Here is a 23734-nt window from a genome sequence, read left to right as displayed (position 1 = left end):
AAAAAATTATTAGGGACCATTCACTAATTTACATTTGTAATATAAATTTATTAAAGTTTTCTTAATTTGCTTATTTCTTTACATATTTTTATAAATTTGGTATGATCAATATTAATCTTGTTAATGTTTTGTTGAATGTACTATTACAAATAACATTTATTTAAACTTTAAGAAAATTACACTCGATAACCTTAAATAATAGTTAAATTAATTACAGTTTTGACTTACCTTTTACAGAATTAAATAAAGCAATTATTAATTTAAAAAATAGCATGAGCCATTCAGTATTGAATTTATTTAAATTTCTTTTGCCAAAGGCTCTTTTTTTTTAAAGCAATATTTCGGCAATATTAAAAAATTTTTTATGTTTTTTAAAAACTGAAACACCATTGATTCACTTGCTGTGTGATGAAATGGTGTTCCTAGTTAAAGCATTGTTTGGGCGTTTTTTGAAGAGTTCTGCTTTTCATGTTTGTCAGGAAAGGACTTAAAATCATTGGATGTAGAAAATGCAGAAATTTGGCAAAATTAAAATTTAATAGATGTTGGACTAGATACCACAAAGGCGATGACATCCTTATCTTCTTCAGAAAAAATATTATGTATTTAGGTGCCAGGTCTTTTTACTTGGCATGTGCAAAAAATTTATTAAAAGTATTGCCTCTTAAAAATAGATTACTGTACCATCTTAAAGTGTTGCATCCTGTAATGAGTAAACTTCTATTAAGTCAATAAGATATCTGGCAACAGTAACCCCATCCATTATATAGCCTGGAGAGGCATCTTTGTTGCTAGATTATCAATTTGTTACTAGATATATCAACAAAATAGGGGTTTAAATAACTTTAAAGTTGACAAAGATATGATTAAAGTGGTTCGTGTAGCATTTAAAAATTATTCTGCTCGATAAGAGGTTGAGAAAAAAGAAAGCAAAAAGCGAAAAACACTGAGACTGAGGAAAGCAGATTGAAAGCTGCTGAAATTGATTTGTAAAAAAAATTGAAGGCTTCTCAGGATCTCTTAGCCACAGCTGAACAAAATATTAAAGATGGGTAAAATAATAGACATATTGATTATAGAAAGCGGACAGATCCTCTTATCTGAGGCTAAGTCGAGGATAGCAGAATATTTAACAGCATTGGAAGGTACCAAAAAGAAACTTAATTTGTTAATGCAGGGACCTTCAAAAAAGTGTAAAAAATAAGATATTTTATTAATGAACAAAATTAAAAATTCTTGTAATTAAATTCTTATTTTAATTCTATTTGTTAACTATGCTCCAAATCTTTGTTTTGCTGCTCCAAAATTGCTTTTTTGTTGCTCCAAAGATGCTCCAAAACCATGTTTTGCCACTTGAAGCCCTGCAACATGCCAAAAACTACATTATTAAATAGAGATTAAAGAAATAAAAAAAATAGTGAAATTAAAATCTCCCGAGCTCTAAAAATGACTCACCTAAAAAACATTTTTATCTTGAACAATATAAAGTGCAGATTTAAATCAAAACAACCCCTGCTTTTTAAGGATCCAAATTTTATGAGTAATCCAATACCTTACATTCAATAACTTAAAATAAGACACAATCGAACTTATTGCAACATATTATTAAATTGTAATATTTTTTATTTCTTTTTAAAAAAAAGGTGAGGACCCATTGTCCTATGGCTATGGAGGAACAGGAAAAATATCTACAAATTGTCAATTTAGGGATTTTGGAGGTCCTTTCATGGCTGATGATGTTATCTTGGCTGCTTTGGTATGACTGATTTTGCTCATATTTTATATAATAAGGCTCATATTTTATTTATATCAATTTTACATGTTTATAAGAATTCTCTATTTTTAATCGATAAGTAACGTTTAAATATTTTACAAATTAAATTTCAGTAGACACCAGAAATTATTATTTTCAGCTGCTCAATTGTGTTTAATTAAAAGTAACATAAATATGAAATCCAATGCTATATTTAGCTAATTTGTTATTATGCATTTGTAGTTAAAAGTTTTTTTCCCCATTATAACTCTAATTTTTATTTAACCCGCCAAGTAAAAATCATTTTAGAGAAAATCATGAAATTTTATTTGACTGATAGTTGTGTAACTGTGCATATAAAGAAAGTGTATTTGCTAATCTTCCTGTGATGTATTGATAAATAGTGCAAAGAAGCAACAAAACATTAAAGTAATGTATTAAATATTACTTTAATGGTTCATTGTAAAAGTAATGTATAATAAAATAAAAAATACATTAAGGTAATACATAATAAAGTCGATATTTTTGATCACCATATATTACTGAAAGTTGATAGCAATTTGTAACTTTAACAAGGGTATTAACGTATGACTAATATTTGTGGAAATTTATCCTCCATGACCTTAACAGACAGTTGGGGGAGAGCTTTTTAAATAAACGTTTTATAGTTGCAGATTGATTCAAACTATCAATAATACGAGATTGAATTTTCAAATTTTTTTTTTGCTGTTGCTTAAATGCACTTTTGATACTTCATTGAAAAATAGATATAAATGCATGTACATTCTGCAATAGTTTGCTTAAAAAGTAGTTTAAATGCATGTACATTCTGCAATAGTTTGCTTAAAAAGTAGTTAATTTTTGCAAAAACCTGTTTTTTAATCTGTTTCATGTAATATTAGTGGTTTATATATTTTTATTTTACTAGAACATGGACACTGATCCAGTACAGATTGGATATGCAAAGAATGGAAGGTTTTTAGGCTGGGCCTATAAAGTAAAAAAACAAGAACTTGATGGACAAGCTCTTTTTCCTCATATTTTAACGAAAAATACTTCATTTGAAGTAAATTTTGGACAAAAGGTATCTATTTTAGGATCAATTTTGCTTTATTTCTATATAATGAAGCTAATTTTCTTTCTGTTTATGTAAAACCATAGTTATAGAAATTTTTCAGAACAGTGCATATAAATTTTGTAATCAAATATAGATCTCTTCAATATGTTCTGACTTGTCTTGTATAACAACTCCAAATGATTAAGAAATTATATATCTTTTTATCTCGATTTTTATTTATTTATTTTTTTAAAAAATAAATTTTTTTTTCCTCCATTATTCTGTAATTTTTTCTTTCCATGTTTTCTCTACATTTTGAACTTTTATATATATATATATAGACACACAAACACCAAGGGTTTGTTTAGAAGAAATTTGGGTCTGTTAATGGACCCTTCACAAAATATCTTTTTATAGAAACGTACACTTTACAAAATAATATATCTTTTAATCGGACCCTTCACAAATTTGTTTATCTTCATTATTGTCTTGTTGATTGAATAGACCTTTCCCGAGGGGGGGGGGAAGGGATGGTTCGAGGCAAACTAAGTTTCCCTGAGTTTAAATTCCAAATGTAATATTCTAAGAAAATATTTCTACTTTTGTGCGCATTCTTATTAATCATATTTTTTTTAAATAAATAATTGGTCAATTTGTATTTATTCATAAAATTAATCAATTGAATATTATGTAAATAAAAATTAATTTCTGGCAATTTTTTAAATAAAATATTATAAATTTAAGAATTGTTTAAATTTACTACATGCGTAACACATTAAGTGATACATTACTAAGTTGTGTTATTTAAAATAGGTCAATTGAAATTATTAAAAATGTAAGTGATTTTGTTTCCATTATTCGTCCGAAATGAATATTCTGTGTTGAGCAGTATAGGCTAAGTATCAAATATTTGTATGTTGCATTTCTAATTTAGTAGCAGCAATTGTTGAGAAGAATCTTGTATCTATTTGCAATTTAAAAACTTCTTGAAAATGTTTTTAGCAATTTTTGCAATAACAAGACCCTATTTGCACAAATTCACAAAAGCAGGACCCTGGTTGAAAGAATGTGACTTCGCTTATCTTATATTCACAAATTGTGAATAGTTTTTTCTCAATTTTACAAAAACAGGACCTTTTACAAAATGTCTGGACAGACCCTCCCTGCACACACAGTCTGTGCTCTTTTGTAAGACCCTCCCATTCTTATGGTTGATCCATAAAAGTCCCTTTTGCTATTCCTTAGACGCAATGTTACTTTATTATCCATTGAAATGTCTGCACTGAACCATCCAATTCTAATATAGCAACCCAGATTTAGTCATTTGATTTAGAAAGAGTTTAAAGCATATTATATAAACAAACCATAATGTTAAATAGTTTAAATAAATGAAAAACACCTTGTGTCCCTTGAAATGAAAAAATAAAGAGTAACCTGATCCCTAAAATATTTGTTCTAGGTCTTAGGTGATCGTAAATTATGTTTATTTATATTCTGTGTGTTACTTTCTTTTTAAAGGATGCAATAATTTACTTTTCTTGTATGAAAATTTTATTCACTTATTTTGTGAAATGCCATTCTATTTTTTGGTTTGTTTTTTATTTAAAAGGTGTGGTTTTCATAGTTTACATTATTGAAAGTAATGGCCCCCAACCAGCCTATTATGTTTAATGAATTTTTCACTTATGAAGTATTTTTCTGAAAGATACGTGTATATAAATTTTTTTAAACAAGTTGCTTTATTACCAATTTTTCTGTTAGTTACTAAATTTTAATGAATCATTGTTTTGTTAAAATTTGTCAAGTATTTTTTTTTTTTTTAACTATAAAATAATATTTATGTTATTTTTGTGCACCCATAATGTAGCAACCTCATAATCCACAAGTGTTGTTATATAGAGTGTCGGCTGTATATAGTTCTATTTAATCTTCAATTTCTCTCTGTTTTTTAGGATAAGCCTTATTTTCCATTACCTGATAGTGTGAAAGATTTTACTTTTGTAAACTGTACACCCATAGATCAAAGAATCAATGGAGCAAGGGCACCAAAGAAACAAGATTGTGAAGTAAGTGATTTTTTTTACTTATGTTATATAACTGGAAAAATACATTGGCTTCAGAAAATTTCTATCCTTTAATTTAATAAAATGTCATAACTTCGACTGATTACCCAAAATCTGAGAGTATTGCATAAATTTTGACTCATTCTTGAATTGGGTAGATTCAGGGTATCTGGCACATTGATTTCTATTTAAAAAAAAAAGGGGGGAAAGTCGTGGATTTTGGTCATCGAAAAATCTAGTTTTTAAATGGAAACCCCCCCCCCCATTTCATGGTGTTCCGAATATCTGAATTTCTAACAAAATCCCCACTTACAGTCATATTTTATTAAAATTTAAAATGTTTTCATCATGTTCTTTAAGAATTATGGTTACCGTTGATTGTTTGTATATGATTTTATCAATTTTTAATTATATTTAGAAAAATAAGTATGCACTTCAATTTTGACATGTATAAACATATTGTTTGGCGCAGCATGTCCACATTTGGATTTTGTGCCATTAAACTCTACATTCAATCAATCAATTTAAGAATTATGGGGTTCTTTCAAAAAATGAAAGAAAAAACATCATTTCTAGAGCAAATTAACTTCCTTTCCGATGAAAAAGAAAAAATTCTTTGCTTTCGTATTTTTTCCAGCTACTTTATTGCTTCAACTCTTTTTTTACTCTGTTTTCTAAATTTAAAATCTATAAATATGAAGGTACAGAGTATAACAGTTTTTGTTATACCTGTCACTTCAATTAATGTTATTTTTAATTTATTGTTGTTTTTGTCGGAGAAAATAGTAATTTCATTAAGTCATGAAAAATTCTTGGAATTAGTCATGAAAAGTCACTGATTTGAAAATCTAAAATGTAGCAGATACCCTGCAGATTCTTCCAATTTTTTCTAGGAGGTGACTGTTTCAGAATGGTTTTTAAAACTTGTTTTATTTTCAAAAAACATTTTTTTTGCACCATTTTAATCGTTATGAAAGTAAAGTGCAATAAAAAATTCTATAAATTTTTTTCTAGATTTGTAATACTTTGAGAAATTCAAGTCTAAAGTTGTTTTTATTTTAATTTTTAAATAAACCTAAATTGTCATCATTTTTAAATACTGTAATTTCTGGTGGTTAGGCTTATTTATATTCAAAATTCTTTTTTACTCCTTATTTTTTTCATTATTACTTTTTTATTGATAATTAATATCAGTTTCATTCCTTTTAGATGATAATGATGTGTGGACTTCCTGGATCCGGTAAATCTGTTTGGGCTGCTGATTATTCTTCCAAAAATCCAGAAAAGAAATATAATATTTTAGGAACAAATAACATTATTGATAAAATGAAAGTAAGTCTATTTTAGTGTTTAAAAAGATAGCTCTGTGTTTGGTTAGTTCATAATTTTGTAAATGCTTAGTCTACATAGAAAATATTAGTTAAAATGTTAACGCGTCTTGCACTTCATAATTTACTAAGTTCATATTTAATTACATATCGATTGAGCAAATGCAAATTGTATTTGTGTTAAATATACAATCAACATAGGGCTTTTAACTTAATTTTTTAATTTGGAAAATTTTGTGAGTTTTCTTGTAAAAATCTTGGTATTTTTAGAAAAAGGTATATCACTTTATCAGTTATGTTAGCACTACTTTTAACCAAGAATATGGAATGAAATATGCATTAAAATTATGCTAAGAGGAAGTTTTTAATTTTAACTTAGTTTTTAATTTACCTTCTTAAGGGAGCATTTACCATTTTTGATTTTAATATTTTTATTCAAAGAAATTTTTTACTAAATATGTACTAAATAGACATTTTTTTTGCAAAATTTGCTGTCGTTTTTTAATCAATTTATACGAACAACAATCTATATTTATTTGGCCATTAGTCAATTTAACTTTTATTTAAATATAAAATTTTAATTTATTAAAAGCAGTTTTTTTTTTTTTTCAAAATTATTTAATCATCAACTTCATTGTATTTTGTTGAAATCTTAATGTGTTTCTAATAGGTAAAAAAATTAAACAAAATTCACACTTGCTTTTTTTCTTTTATAATTTAGTTTTATGTCAATCCATTTTTTTTTGTTTAAATTTTAATTTAAAAAAATTTAGCAATGCTATTGTTATGAAAGCATAGTTTACGATTGAAAATTTTTTATCATAGATTTTTCTTTATATATCTATTTTATTTTTATTTTTTTAGATTGATTTGAAATTTCTGATTGTGTAGTTTTGATTTAAAAGAAACTATAAACATTAACATTAATTAATGCAAATATGATAAGTGCCATAATGAGAGTGTTTTGATGTCAATGTTTGAAGCCCTACTTTAAACTAATGCAATATTTTAACATGATTGCAGATTTTAATTAAATATTTTTATGAGGTAATATTAATTAGTTGATAGTAGTTACTTTTTTTAAAGCAATAGTAGTATAAAAAAATTTATAAGTTGACTATTATGAGTTCAGTTCTTTATCAATAAAATTATGCTAGAGACTTAAGACTTTCTGTCTTAAATAAATTAATTCTGAGATTATAAAAGTTTATAATTAGTAGTATAGTTATTTTGCAATAAAATTTGCCTCTATTATAGTTAAGTAAATCAAATTTTTTTTATTTTTAAAAGTTGTCTGGTATATTTCTTTTTTTTTTCCCCTTCAAGTTTTTTTTTCTCCACATTTTTACCTTTTAACAATTTTAAGTCTTTCAAAATAAAAAATTTTAATATTGTATGAAAATGTTTATGTAACCTATTTTCTTTAGGTAATGGGCCTTCCCCGTAAAAGAAATTATCATGGACGATGGGATGTTTTGATAAAAATGGCCACAAACTGTTTGAACAAAATGTTCGAAATAGGATCCAAATTGAGAAGAAATTATATTTTAGATCAGGTGAGATATTAATATGAAAATTGTTTGGTTTTATATTGTTAATTATTTGTTTAGTTTTATAATTCTTCCTTCAAATACCTAACATTTTTTGTTTCAAATTTAAGCTTCTTTACTGCAGTGGGAGATCCCTTTTCTGGACATCTGCGCTTTTTAATCTTCTTCTGGTTACTTTAATGAATCTCTTTACTGAAAAATGTCCTATGTTTATTTTTGCTTGGAATCTGTTACAAAATCTTGTATATAAGGCCCTTTTGCTACCAACTTTCAGTTCAAATAATTTAGGATACATAATACACAGAGTGACACATTTTTAACGCAAAATTTTAATGTTTGAAATTTTTCTATGTGGATTGCTATTTGTGTTGGTTTTAAGAGACTGGGAATAAAGTCTCCTTTGAGGGTAAATAATCTTCCTCATTAAAAGTTTCTGAAACATAACAGTTAAAAGGGGGCCTAACTTTAGGTCTAGAACAGACGTATGATGCATGTAATTATTTTCTGCAACATATTTCTTTGAAAAAGTCTGATTTAATTCAAAGTTGTTCATGCAGAAATATAGTAAGTCCTCTAAAACAACCAACCATAAAGGCAGATCTCAGTTTCATAGCCACTTCGGCTAAATTGTTCACAAAGACATTCTTTAGTGAAGATAAAACTGCAATGACAGAAAAATATTTTAATGCAGTTGACCGTAAAAGATGCTTTGAAAGACTACTTAACTCTCCTTATCTTGTATTGATGACTTATAAATTAATTAAATATGAATTACAAGCTTAAAAAATATATCGCTTAAAATCATTACTTAAAAACAAAAATCATCAGACAATTTTTTCTAAAAAAAAAAAAAGGGACGGAAAATTTAAAAAAATAAATATTATAAAATTTGTCGCAAAAATAATTGCCTTAGTCTATTTAGGGCTGTAATTGATCATAACTGGCTTATTTTAGTTGGAAATGCCTAACAAAACATTAGTTTTTATTTTCTTTCTACATAAATTTCTAGCATTATAATTTGATGTTTTAGTTGTAGGAAACCTGAAAAAGTAATAAAAAAAAAAAAAGAAAAACTACCTATTGACACTTTTTTATTTGAAAAGTGGGTCACCTTTTTGGAAATTTTCTTGTGTTTTATACCCTGAATTAATATCATTTTTACATAAATCTGTCGATTCTTTCCTTTTTTTTCACCTTTCGAACAGTTTTATCATTTTCCAAGCCCCCATTTTGTAGGATATGCTATGTCAAAAAGGAGCACCCACAACTGATTTGTGCTTACAGATTAAAACAAATCTCACACCTTATTGACACTGAAGAAAGTTTCTATTGTTCTGTCCAAAAAAAAAAAAAAAAATTATAACTCTTGCATTTTGACTGACTAAACATTTAGGCAGCTTCAATGAGCACAGAATTCAAGAGACAAAAGGGTAAAAAAAAACTTGGAGTAATTAGTATTTGAAATAAACACCAGCAAGCAGGCTTTGTCTTGGTTTAAATTATAAAGATTTTAATTTCTGAATCATGTACCGTATATTCCGGCGCATAACGCGCCCCGGAGTATAATGCGCACCCGTAATTTCTAATTACTTTTTTTTTAAATTTTAAGATATACTCTTCGTATAATGCGCACGAAAATTTAGATTTTTAAGAGAAAAGCTTTTCCCAAATGTAAATTTCCAAAAGGTATTTTTGTTCATGTCCACGAAAAAGGCTGGGTGGACGAAAATGGTGTCAAATTGTGGGTAAAAAATGTCTGGCAAATCCGTCCTGGTTGCGTAAGAAAACCAGAAAGCCTTTTAGCGTGGGACATGTTTAGGTCCCACATTACAGATAATACAAAAAAATTGTTAAAAGAATGTAACACCGATATGGCAGTTATTCCGGGCGGATTGACACCATTAGTTCAGCCTTTGGATGTCTGCTTAAACAAACCATTTAAAGCCAATTTAAAGAAACAGTGGAACACTTGGATGTTGGAGGGCGATAAAACCTTAACGAAGGGAGGACATCATGCAAGTTTGGAAACAGTGTGCGAATGGATATTAAAAGCATGTGATGAAATTAAGGCTGAGATGGTTAGAAAATCATTAAAAAAATGCAGCATTTCAAATAATTTGAAATTTGATAATTTTGGTTTAAAAATTTGGAAAAATAACATGTCTTCAAAATAATAAAGAAGAGTCTCCTGCTAGGAGGCCTCGTGGCGACATTGTTGCAGAATGTTATAGAGTTCTGGCAGAATGATTTTTCCTTTACGAAGTAAAAAATTTTGGTTTTCTTTTCTTTAGAAATTTTTGTTCTATTTTTTTTATTTGGTTATTACCATTGATTTCCACATACTTTTTAAAGTCTTATATTTTTAATTTGATATTTATTACAACAACTGAATCTCGAAATAAAAACATGCATTTAGTGAGTCGGATCCATACGATTTCTCCTGCAATCTTTTTTTCAGTAGTTACTGCTACAGATTTCACGATTTTTATTATTATTATTTTTAATGTGATGAAGATTTACAAAATGCGAATATCGTCCATTATATTAGAATTTAAAAAAAATTACATATTTGATTAAATATGTTATATTTTATTTTAACCAAGAAGTTTTTTTGAATTAAATTTACATTTTTGTTACTATAAATTAATTAGTAACATGTATATTTGTTATTTTTAAAAAGTATCTTGCAGAAAGATACTAGTATTAGAGGGACATGTCGCTGAAGGCTTGAAAAAGTTCTGCCACAGGGCTGGGAGGAGAGAAATACTTTTAAAGGTTTGACATGAGGTAGTGTAATTAACAGCTATATCAGCCATTTATATTGAATGAGTTGTATGGGAACGTTAGTTTAAGCATTGAGTTGACATTGAAAAGGTGGCAGCCTGAAGTACAGCTCTGAAATTATTTAATATTGTGAATTATTTTCGTTAAAATATTTTGATTGATTCTATTCTCTTTTTTTTTCTCCAGTATTATAATGTGTAGTTTCATTGCAATGAATTGGTAATGATTTCCTTATTTTTAATGAATGATCTCCTTGTGCAATTGCAGACAAATGTTTATCCCACTGCACAGCGTAGAAAGATGAGAAATTTTGAAGGTTTCAGACGTATTGCTTATGTTGTTGTACCCACTGATGCAGAATGGAAAAGGAGATGTGATAAGAGAGACAGAGAAGAGGGAAAAGAAATTCCAGATTCTGCAGTCAATGAGATGAAAGGTAATTCAAGTGTTGCCTTGACTGATTTGCTACATTAAGTTTAAAACCTACAAAGAGACAATAGTATAGGGAGAAGTCCGGGAATTTTATGAATCTATATAGTTAAAATACTCTGACAATTTAATTAAAAATTTATAATTTGAGTTAGAAGTACCTAGAAAATTTTATTTTTTTTCTTACTGAGTTTAAGTGGCTACTTCATTTTAAAGCTTGTGAAATTTGTTGATTTTATTTCTAATTTTTATAAATTTTATGTCTGTTGCAGTTAGCTCGAAAAAAAAAAACAGTTATGGTAAAATGTTATTTTGTGACAATTATACAGACTAAAATTCAAAACCTAAAATCAAAAGACTAAAAATCCAACCCATTTTCATATCACTTGCTATATATATTTCATTTGTATTATGTAGTGATTATAAATATCCAAAATTTCTGTCAAATCCTAAGTATTGCTTTCTGCAGAAAAAAACTAATTGGGTTTCAATCACTAAAAAAAAAGAAGGAAAGGCTTAGCTATTTGTCGTTAAATTTAGTGTTAACGAAATTTCATTTTTAAACATTCCATTTTTTTTTTTTTTTTTTTTAATCTAATGCTTTTATGTGGCATTTTAAAAAACTTTTTTTTCTTCCCTTTGTTCTACTAGCTAACTTCAAGCTTCCCGAGAAAAGTGACATATTCGATGAAATTAATTTTACTGAGTGCCAAAGGGAAGAAGCTGAAAAATTGGTTAAAATGTATAATGACGAAGGCAGAGCTGTTACTGGACCTCCTCGTAAACAGTTCCGTTCAAATGAGCCCTCAGGATTTGGTATGTCTGACAATAACTAAAATTATGTGCTCAAATGTGATAACATTGTACTCTAATGTTTTGCTTCTTCAACTGCTTAGCTTCAAAATTTGTATTACGTTTCTAATCCCTTTTAACTGATATTTCTTGGATGATTTTGTTCATATATATGTCTTTTATATGGTTTTCATTACATTAAAACCTATTTATTGTTTCTCTTGTATCAATAAAATAATATTGATAATTTGATGAAAAAAAAGCTTAAAAATTAAGCTTTAAGGCACAGAGACATTGTCCTTTATAAACATAGAATCTGCTACCTTACTCTCCCCCTCCCCCTTCCAATTTTTTTTTTACTAATTTACTCCCCTGAAATTTTGTAAGTGTCCTTAACAAATAGTTTTTTTGTAAAAATAGACCTTTCGAAAAGTAGACGACTTCTTTAAATCGTAGTTTTAAATCATTGAAAAACGGGGTTTGTGTGTTTTTTCACGAAAAGAAAATAATAATTTTGTTTCGTCATAGGAAAAAATCTATTTCACTTCAATTTTAGTTTTTTGGAAATGAGTCAATTTTTCACACTTTCATGAAAACATGGTAGTTCATAAAATATCTGGAGTGATCTAGGGGGAATTTATAAAATTATCTCAAGAAATTGTGAAAATCATTTCTACTTCATTTCATCTTATTAATCATTTGAAATATCAGTTCACTAATTTGAAACATGTCTCTAAAAGAGCAAACCTCCTGGAAGTGGGGAGTGGAAAGAAGTTTCAATCCTGACCCGAGATCTTTTGCGGTCTATTTTGCTGATGCTGCTGTAGAAAAACAGTAAAAAAATTAACAGTAATTTGTGTAGATAAAAAAATTTACTGAAATATAACATTCTTGTACTGTGCTAAGAGCGCTACTGTTTATTGAACTGCTTTTGAAGTTTTGTGTGAAGTTGGTAAATTTCTATTGCTGATGGGTCAAGATTTCCAGTAATTATTACAAATTAGTAAGGACCTGATGATACTATAATAGTGTACTTATGATAACTATAAATTTTTAGGATTTAAAGAGTTAAGAAAATTTTTTTATGACAAATTCAAATAACTCTGTTCTGCATGAAAATGCCTTTTAGAGGAAAATATTTCCTTGTGTACTTATTTGTTCTTGATTGAAAGTGACGAATCCGTAATTATTATTTTTGTGCCACAGACCATTTTTCACAAATTTCAGCTTTGCGACTTTTCTAACAGTGCATTTTAACATGTAAAGGACCAACTTGGCCACAAGGACATCAATCAACCTTCCTGTAGTTTTGAGACTCTAGGTGCATTAGGAATCTAGATGTTCGAGAATTCACTAGAAGCTTGTACACTTTCCTCCTACGAAAATGTTGCGTTATGGACTGTTTTAGTTTTAACATACGAATCATGTACCTTTTGTGTTTGGAAACAAAGCGCAATTTCGTCTAAGGGACGGTTGTTTAAATTTAGCGTACAATGCAAGTACAATCATTGTGTATTACACGCTTACAATGATTTATAATAGATAGAAGACTAGGTTAGCAGAATCTTCCGCAGATCTGCCTTTTCCACTTTTTGTATGTTTCTACGTTTGAAAACATGGCCAATAATCTGGAATGAAAAGAATTATTTGAATCTCTTTTAAGTGATGCCACGGGAATTGATTCACTCTCTTGAAATTGTTACTTACATTACCTTTCTCTTTTATGAGGTTTATCAATTGTTTTATTTTACAATACCTTTATCTGCTTTTGCTATGAATTAAATTATATGTTCATTGTTGTTTATCTCCCTTAAAAATTGTTGCTACTTGCTTAAAAATTGAGCTTACTCTTCTGAATTTTCCTCTTATTTGTATTTCTTCTGCTTTCACCCTCCGAATCAGTAGCCACTGTTGTTCAGTTGTGAAATGTTGCAAGTCCAGTGAAATGTGAGCTTAGTCAGGAATTTTTTTTCGCAATTTCTGTTGCCACCCTGTATTTAATAGGAGGACATACATAGTGTTCTTTTTAAGGATTCCCAGTTGCTGCTGCTCAGGCATGTAATTACCAGCAGAGTACTACTGCCACTTCCCAGTGGTCTGAGCCACAAGCTGTTTCAACCAGTACTGCTACTGATCAGTCAGAAAGGTCTCAATACTCTCAACAGCAAGCTTCTCAACCCACCCAGTACTATAGTCACCATTATTGACAACTATCTTGGATACTGAACTGCAGATTACAGCTGAAACCGGACATTCTTCAATTTCATGAACAAATATTATCATTGACCTCTGTTGAAGCCTACAGAAAGAAAGAAAGAAAAAAAAAAAAATTACGGGATTTCTTGGATCACATTAGACCTACTATTTTGTAAATCAAAAATATGTTTGGAAATTCCCTTACAAAGCATATTTTTTATTTAAAAAACAGAAAGAAATTATTCAAACAGCTAATTGAAATGTCATTCAACAGTTATGCTTGGAAAATGTATCTCTTAATCATGGTTATCTGCATGACTTTAATAAATCTTATGCAGTTCCATTTCTTCTTGAGAAACTGTGTGTTTTTTTTAATTATTACAGTGCTGTTAATTATTTTATTGGGTCAAAAAAACATAGCGTTGTCAGAAAATTCAATTAAATAATAATGCTTTTTTTAACCTAAAAGTTAGTCGAATTTTGCTACTAACCTTAAAAAACAACAAATCTTACAATTTGTAGAGCAAAAGGTTCAAAGTAAATTAAACCACAGCTGGGATATACCACAGCTGGGTAAAAAATTTAACCACAGCTGGGATATGATCTCTGAACTTCTTTGGTTGAAGGCAGACAGCCAAACTGTTACACCATGAATACAAATAAATTGGGAAGATTTTGTAAGTTTAAAAGTAAATGAACTGGGACTTGAATGGGGCAAATTAGGCACCCTACTTTATCCAAGGTTTGCAAGCATACAATTTAAGCATAATTTTGTTTTCATAGGTATTTTCAAGATGCATAGATTAGTTTAAATCAACAAAAAACATGCAAATATCATGAAACAAATATCAAAAAACATGCAAATATAAAAACAAAAGTTTGAAAGATTTCTTTAAATTTAGAGAGAGAAAAAATGTCTCAATTCTAAAGCCAAATATCGTCACGCTCAACAGCGACCCTCTTGGAAATAGGTAGAGGAACTAAACTTCAATAATAACCTGAATCATTGATTCGATTAGATTAATTTTTGTTGTTTGCTGATGTTGTAGTGAGAGAATGACAAAGAAGTAAAGCATATAATTGTTTTATACATAAAATAAAAATTACATTAGCATGATATTCTGCCATTGTGCATTAAACTGCTTCAAAGTTTTATATAAATTTATTGATTATCTGTCAATGATTTATTTAGATTTTCTGTATATTTTGTTTTTAAGAGATTTAACATGCAATTTTTAATTAAAATTTTTTTTTGGATTTAAAAATTATAAAAACATTTATTGTTTTTTCATATCAAATAATTATCATAAGCATTTTAATAATGTATATTATATATATTTACAGTAATTCTGAATAAATAGAAAACTTGAAAACTAATATGATTACATACTTGCCAACTCTTCCAGTTTTCCTGGAAGATTTTATTTTTATATTTAATGTGGTGGCGAAATTTATAAAATCACATTAAATAAATACGGTTTAAAATTATTTTGACTACATTACATTTGAATAATTTAAAGGTATAATTAAATAGGCTTGCTCACTCTGATTGGTGGCTAAATTTTTACGAAACACCAACATACAATCTCAATTTTATTGACTTTACTCTACCTTTAGTAATTCTATTTTGTGAAAAGGGTATAGGTTGGGAGATATGTAATTATTAACAAATTATAAATCAGAAGTATGTTGTAAGTTAAGAGAGGTAATGTTTTTCCCAATTTCTGTTGCTGCAGTGTATTTGATGTAACAAGAGAAATACCACTAGGTAAAATATCTAATTAAAATAATCAAATTCTAATCAAGTTCAAATTTTGTCTTATTTCTTACATTTGTGAAACTTATTTTTACTTTTCCAGTGTTTTTATTTAATTTATTCTTACAGGAAATCGAGGATTTGATTCAAACAGAGGTGACTTCAACCCGAATAGCCCTGGACGTGGTGGATATGGAGGTCGTGGTGGTTATGGAAATAATTCTCCTGGACCAGATAGTCCAGGAAGATTCGGAGGAGGTCGTGGTGGTTACGGTGGTAACCGAAATGAATTCGATGGAAATCGTGGAGGCAATGACAGTCCAGGTGGTTATGGCGGAAGTAGGGGTTTCGGTCGAGGTGGATCTGATGGTGGTCGAGGAAACCGTGGGGGGTTTGGTGGTAATCGTGGTGGCTATGATGGCAACCGAGGTGGATTTGGAGGAAATAGAGGTGGTTATGATGGTGGTCGTGGGGGATATGATCGAGGAGGCTATGGTGGTGATCGTGGAGGATATGATGGTGGACGTAGTGGCTATAACGGTGGCCGTGGCGGATACGATGGAGGTCGAGGTGGTTATGATAGAAATCGTGGTGACTATGATAGGTATGATGGGGGGCGTGGCTATGATGATAATTATGGTGACTATAATGGACAAAGAGGATTTGATAACAATCGTGGAGGATTTCAATCTGGACGTGGTGGATACGATGAAGGTCGTGGCAGGAAAAGAGGTTATGATGATGGAAGATTCGATCACTCTCCCAGTGGAAGTGGTAGTCCTGGTGGCTATGGCAGTAACTCACAAGGTAGTTATGGTAGCTTTGGCGGTGATTCTTCTGGTTATGGTAGCAATAGAGGATTTGGTTCTTCCAGGGGTGGCAGAGGAGGTGGAGATTTTGGATCTCGATCATTTGGTGGTCAGGGAGGTAACAATTATCAAAGTAATACTTCATCTGACCAATATTCTGGCAGATACAATCAAGATGACAATTCCAGCTCTTATGATAAAGGAAATTCATATGGAGGTGGGCAGCGTGGCAGAGGAGGACAAAATCGTGGTGCCCCAAGAGGTGGTGGTCCATCACGAGGTGGGAACTCCACAAGAGGTGGGTATGGTGGTGGTGGTCGAGGCGGGTATGGCAACAGTGATTATGCTCAAGAGTCATCGAGCAGTTATAGTGGTGGTTATGGAGACTATCAAAATGAATATTCCAGTCAGCCACAAAGTGGGTATAGGTCGAGTTCTGACACGTATCCTAAAAGGGATGCAGGATATGGCAGTGCACCCCAAAGTGGCTTCAAAAAAGAGCCTGGCACAGAAAGTGGAGGTTACGACAGTGGGTCTAGACTTAATCAAGGCACTACTCGAGCAAGTGGCAGGACTAGTAGATGGTCTGCTGCAGAACCAGCACAAACTCCGAGCTATCCAACTCCACCTGCTCAAGACAGTGTAAGCTTTTTTCGTCATTTTACCATAAAATAAAAAATGTCCATGCTATTTCGTTCATGTTACCCAATTATCCTATTTTTTCTTTCAGTGTTTCCCAATTTAAACTTGTAAAAATCAATATATATAAAAAGTTAAGAATACCAAATGCTACTCTTATTTGTTATGTTAAGAGATTTCGTAGTCAAAGATTACAGTCCAGTAATGTGATAAAAGTGATGTTTTTGAGAATTTCTGTTATAATCTGTTTTAAGATAATTTTTCTCCCTTTAACTACCAAGAGTTACGAAGTTTTCTTGTTTGTGATTAACCCATAATAATTTTTTTTCTGCTCTTATAACAGTCCTAAAAACAATAAATAAACAAAAACTATTTAATAAAATTAGATGCTGAAACTCAATCTTTTGTCTATAGAAAATCAAAAACACAAATACAAATCTGAAATGCTCTAAGAAAAAATGTTAGTAGCTGAAGCACAGGATGATTAAAAAAAAAAAAAGTAATGAAGGATGTTAAGTTATTAATTTTGTGATTTAAACAGGAGTGTCTTATCTAGGATGCAGAAAATTCTCAGAGCCTAACATTTCTTCAGAACGCAGTTTCTTTCCTTAGAAATTTCCCCCTAACTTGCAGTCTATCAACTGCATCTGTACCATTAAAAATATCTATTTGCTGAAAATATTTATTCATTACAAATTATAATTCAGTATTTTATTTAAAAAATTTTCAAACTTAGAAAAAAATCAGAATCTTGCGTCTAACTTTTCTAATTCGCACAAATCTTAAGAATTTTTTTTTTTTTAGAAATTTAAAATCTTAAGGATTGTTTCTATTGAACAATCCTTAAGATGAATCTATTAATGAAGAACAAAAAAATGGTCAATTTTGTGTTATTAGAAATTATGTTAGAAAGAAAATAACTTGAGTGCAAATGAAAATGAAGCACCTATAAACTTATATAATAGTGTACAAAGTAATATTTGCGGCATTTTGCTAAAAAGAACCTTAGCTTGAATTTTGATGTGATCTTGTATAGTGTTTAGTTAATCTATGATTTCATTAATAATTAATGCTCATTGTTAATTAATGATTTCAGACACCATCATACCCCAAGTATGGAGGATCACAAGTGAAAACTGAGCCCACAAGTACTGCTGGATATGATAGTTATTCTGGTCAAGCTTCCAGTTATACAAGTTATGGACAAACTCCAACAGCTGCTACATCAGGTATGTCTCTTCAAAAGTATCTAGAAAATGTTTTCTTGTTATGTATATGCTTGTCTTTTCATGATAAATAAGAGGGGTGGTTTTGTTCCAGTATTATACTGGGATTCCTGCATTTATTTCTTTTCCAATACCTAAAATCCGGTAATTTCTGCTAGAATAATCTTGTTTTTTTTTTTTCATTTTTAATGAAATTTAAATTAGCTTTATTTGACAGCCAAAATAGTCCCAAAAATGTCAGTGTAACTAAATATTAACTTTCCTTGAAAAGGGAAGTTTACATGGTAAACTATTTATTCAGAGACTTATTAAACTAACAGACTGGGCACTTGGGCAAACCGAGAAGCAAAACAACAACGAAAAGTAAAAATATAAAATTTTTCAACTGTAACTTAAGTACTCTCACAGATAAGGGATGACGTCATTAGTCAACTGACAGCGAATGAAAAAAGACTGTTCGAACACTCTTAGACCGTGATGTCACCGACGTAAGTTGGTGTTGCCAAAAATGGGTTTCATGAAACTGAAGAAGATCTTCACTTTATTACAATCAATCAAACAAAGAAAAAAATCTGTATTGTATTTATTTATCTCTGACATTACTGGGAAAAAAGTAGCGCTTTTTCTTATCTTCAGTAACTTAATTTATTGGCTGATTGGGGGAATAAATAAAAAAGAAAGGCTATTTTTTCCTCTTAGAGTTTGCAAAATACCGACGGTCTCCGATTGAAATGTTTTCGTTAGTTGCACTGCTGACCTTCGCTGGCACAATTACTCTCAAATTACCAATCACAGATTTCATTTTTGCTCGATGTGTAATCATTTTTTTTGCATTTTAAATTCTTCTGTTGTTGGAAATTTGTACCCTTATGACTTAATTATTCGTTATTTTAATCATATAGATGGTTACCATTTTTTATAGTTTCTGTTTAATCTTCTTCATGATTATATCACTAATAGGCGATTGTGACTTACGAGACAAGATCATGCAATGTAGATAACTAATAATTTAGCTATCTACATTTCTATTAAACAAGTATTTCTTCATTAAATTTAAATATTTTGCAAAAATAACAATGTATTTATTAAATTGACATTTATTTAATATTGCTAATTATTTATTAATTTATTTAATATTGCTAATTATTTATTAATTTATTTAATATTTGTAAGAAAATTTCTAAATTTATACGATTTTCTAAAATCTCAGGGAATTGGGATTTGTCTGGAAATTTGCCATCTTGGAATACTTCTTTGTAAAACTTAATAGATTTTTGTATTTATTAATAAGGTATGTTTATTCCATTCATAAAATTTATTAATATACATAATATTCTTTTTAAGCATACCCAGCTGCTGCTCAGACTTATAATTATCAGCAGAGCACTGTAACTCCCCAGTGGTCAGCACCCCAAGCTGTCACACCCAGCACTCCAGCAGCACAAACCACCACTACTGATCAGTCACAGTGGTCTCAATACTACCAACAGCAGGCTTCTCAACCTAACCAGTACTATAGTCAGTACTATGGACAACCAGCTGCAGGAACCAATCCTGGTTACTGAATTAGCTGAAACCACAACTTACTGACATCTTTATGGCGGACATTATTTCATTCCTTGAACAGACGTTTATCATTACTTTTCATTGACCTCTGTACATTAAAATTTTACAGAAAAAAAAACAAACCTTTTTTGTTGCATTGTTTCATGTCGATCACATTAGAGCAAACATTTTGTAAGCCATTAGAATATGTTTGGAAAACCCCATGTCCCAAAAGAGGTATATTTTTTATAAAATAAATTATTCAAACAGGACGGCTAGCAAATTGAAATGTGTCATTCAACAATTGTGCTCGAAAAATGTATCTTTTAATCATAGTTATTCATGTGACTTTAATAAATCTTATGTTGTTATTTTTCAAGTTTACTTCTTTTCGCAAAATCGTCTTGTTTAATTCTTATTCCAGTGCTGCTTGCTACAAAACAGGTAATTATTGTATTTCTGTTGTGTACAGAAATTTTAAAGATTGCTATTACACTGCTTAAAATTGTATTTTATTATTAGTAGTAGCTTGTGTATTACCGAGCATAATATGAATTTATGGTAAAAAATCTTTTGATTACTTAATGAATGGAATTTTTCGACTGTTTCAATATTAAGATAGCTCTCACCAGGGGTGATTGTATTCTAGGGGTACCCTGAAATTCGGGGTTTTTTTTTGTATCATTCATCTGGGACTAAAAAACAGGGTATGTGAATTTTCTGTGAATATCGCAGAATTCTGCATATCTCAAGGCATTGCAGACTTTCGCAAAGGGAAAACTTATAATCGGACGAAATTTTGAAGTTTTTGTTGAATCCCGTTTACGAGATGTTTATATACATTCTTCCGCCAATTACGTGAAGAATTGTCTTAAACTTGATTCATTTGGACTGGCTGAATTTCGTCTGTTGCAATTGCTCCCAAATCTATCGAGACCGTATTTACCTGATTTAAAAGCTACGTGTTGCAATTTGTGTTCTTGCAATTTAAAAAGCGTGCATCGCAACTCCTATTCACATGATTTAAAAATCCAATATCGCGATTTGTATTTACTCATTTTTAAAGCCTAACATCCCGATACATGTATTCATGCAAGCTTAAAATCTGATGCCACGGTTCGTATTCACGCATTAGTAATATCAAACAAAGATTTTCGCATTTATATGTATTTGAAAACTGCGCATTGTGATTCGTATTCATACTATCTAAAAAATTATGCACAGTGATTCATATTTACACAATTTAAAAATTCAATATCTCAATTTGTATTCTCAAGTTTTTAAAATCCAATGTCACGATTCATATTTACATGATTTTAAAATCCCCTAACGTGATTCTTATGAGATGTAAGTTTTTTATAAAGGTGTGATGTTCTGCATTAGTTGATTATTTAAGTATAAATGTTAGCTCAAATAATTATGTTAAATATGAAACATGTATGGTCTATAAATTGATTTTGATTGCGTACACATAAACTTTCAGGGTTTTTAACTTGGTGCCACAATCACCCCTGTATCACAAATTCGATGCAATATTAATTTCTAGAAAATTACAATAACTGTCTTCCTTCTCGAACTCTGCACTCTTTGTTTTTTCTTTTCCCTAAATACTATAAAAATTTTCAAATAAGCATTAAAAAAAATATTTAGATATTAATATTTATTTTTACCTAGCATTTAAAGAATAACAAGCTTTTTCAAATATTAGTTTATTTTCAACTGTGATCAATAAGCTGTTTTTTTTTTCTTTTCAAATTTCTGTTTAATATATAAACTAAAGAAATATTCATGTTAAAAATATTTGTCCACAGATGAAATTATTTTTCCTAGTAAAAAAAAAAAAAACGTTAACATCAATAACATTTTGTTATTTTCTTTACTAAAACACTCTTATAAGCAGTTTTTATTTCAAAACAAAAGTCAAATTTAAAAATTAAATAACTAAAAGAATTCAAGATAATAAAAAAAATTATATAATTGATTTTTAAAATTATATCCATTATTTTAGGAATCTCAAGATTGAAAGCTTTTTCTTTTTGCGGAAAAACTGTTGAATTTTGAAATGTGCAACTTCCTTTGGGATGTGACCTTTTTTCTTGTTTCAATAATTTAATTAATCAACCTGGTTTTCCAAGCACTCTTTATAAAGATTCTATATGTATTACTGTAGGATTTGTAGCTGTCCTGGTATTCCTAAAAAAAAGATTTTGTCTTGATATTCCTGATTTTTGTGTGTTCAGAGCATCCCATTTTCTTAGAACACAAATGTGGTTTTTTAATAAATAGATTTGAAGAAGTGAAAAGTTTGTATTTTTGATCCATCTTTTTTTTTTTAAATAATATTATTATTAAAATTCGGAGTTTACAGTTTTTGTAGGGACAGTCTACTAATTATATACAGAAGAACCCAGATTTAACGACTTTTGTTAGACTGGGCAAAAATGTAAGAAACGGAATATTGGGTAGTGAAAGTTCCCATGAAAAAAATTAAAATGCATTCAAATGTAATAACATTTTGTTAAGTACCTAAATACTATCAGAAACTGTAATCTATTTAGTAAAGAAAAAAACTAGTAGTATTTTAATGAAAAGAAAATTTAAGATATTTGTTTCCTCTTTTTCTTTTATTGTTTTCAAATACACAATGAATTTTCAAATAATTCTCAAGCATCCATTTCTCTCTTCGTTCTTGATTTTTTTAAAAAAATTGTTGATTTAGGAGATGCAACAAGACCTAACTGAAATTACTTTAAAAGCTAAAAAAATCATTATTCACGGTTGACGTTAAATCCGAATTCTACTGTACATGATTCAGGCTCAGGAATAGAATTTGAGATAAAAACAATTGTTCTATTTATCTCCAATATTTCTAACTCACTTGATTACTTTACAATAAGGTAAGGTATATTGATTTTAAAGCTATATGAATAATAATAAAGGGGTATTATTTAAAATAAGTATGAAAGTGAAGTGACTGAAAATTTCTATGAGAAATACTTTTTTAATTTTGTTAGCAGTTATAATTACTAAATTATAGTTGTGCGAGAACTAAATTATTGCATTAGGAAAACAATAAACGTTAAATTTAAAATACTGTAAAAAGAATATTTTTATGATGCTATTTCAAACGCCATGTATTTAAGTACTTTTGATCATGGTAGAGTTAACTTTTTTTAGGTAGATACGATCGAGTCCTACGAACCCGAGTAACATTAGCTACTTTTTTTTTTTTTTTTTTTGCTTGATTTTTCTATTTTAACACTGAACTTACTTTTTAACTCCGTCTAATTTCTTTTCTTTGAGTATGTAATGAAAGTTGCGTTTAGAACAGTACAGACACTTTCACCTCTAGTGATATTCATTGACATTTAGCCAAAGCATGATTTTCGTAATCTAGATATCAGGGTACGAAAATTTTAGAGAGAATGAGTATATTGTGGGTTTCAGATCTGCATATTTCTCTCCTTATTTTATAATTAAAGATTTAATTTGTCCCAAAAAACATTATTTTTCAGAAAGAGTAATACTGATGAATAATTGAATTGTATGATGAATAATAAAATTAAAAAAAAACTTTTTTTTTGTTTAAGTTATAAGTTTTTAATATAAATTAAAAATCGATGTTTTATAAAAGGTGTTTATTTCGAACAATGTTTCTCAATTTCTTTTATCTCTGTTTTTTTTTTTTTTCCTTTTCTCTATTTTTCTTAATATGACTATCTTAGGCGTAAAATGTTTCATACATTTTATGTAAAAGTATTTAACTCGGAGCAGATTTTCAGTTGTCAATCTGCAACTTTGTTAAAT

The 23734-nt window shown here is 29.2% G+C and overlaps 1 protein-coding gene across 4 annotated transcripts in view; it reads left to right on the top strand.

The window, feature by feature from the left end:
- LOC107436238 (uncharacterized) overlaps positions 1-20301 on the top strand; it is a 32581-nt gene extending 12280 nt beyond the window's left edge. For all 4 annotated transcript variants that reach the window (XM_087158870.1, XM_087158871.1, XM_087158869.1 and 1 more), the window contains exons 5-14: positions 1644-1756; positions 2682-2837; positions 4763-4876; positions 6083-6205; positions 7629-7757; positions 10803-10971; positions 11616-11780; positions 15838-17159; positions 18253-18385; positions 19727-20301. In XM_087158870.1, the coding sequence (XP_087014996.1) occupies positions 1644-1756; positions 2682-2837; positions 4763-4876; positions 6083-6205; positions 7629-7757; positions 10803-10971; positions 11616-11780; positions 15838-17159; positions 18253-18385; positions 19727-19947 (2645 nt within the window). In that variant the 3' untranslated portion in view covers positions 19948-20301. The remainder of the gene's footprint in view (positions 1-1643; positions 1757-2681; positions 2838-4762; positions 4877-6082; positions 6206-7628; positions 7758-10802; positions 10972-11615; positions 11781-15837; positions 17160-18252; positions 18386-19726) is intronic.
- Positions 20302-23734: the final 3433 nt, after the last annotated feature.

Source organism: Parasteatoda tepidariorum, chromosome 3 (assembly GCF_982258835.1).
Source record: "Parasteatoda tepidariorum strain Cologne lab strain chromosome 3, Ptep-v5.0, whole genome shotgun sequence".
NCBI lineage: Eukaryota > Metazoa > Arthropoda > Arachnida > Araneae > Theridiidae > Parasteatoda > Parasteatoda tepidariorum.
The sequence above is the reverse complement of the archived record's forward strand: the minus strand, read 5'-3'. Positions and strand labels throughout refer to the sequence as shown.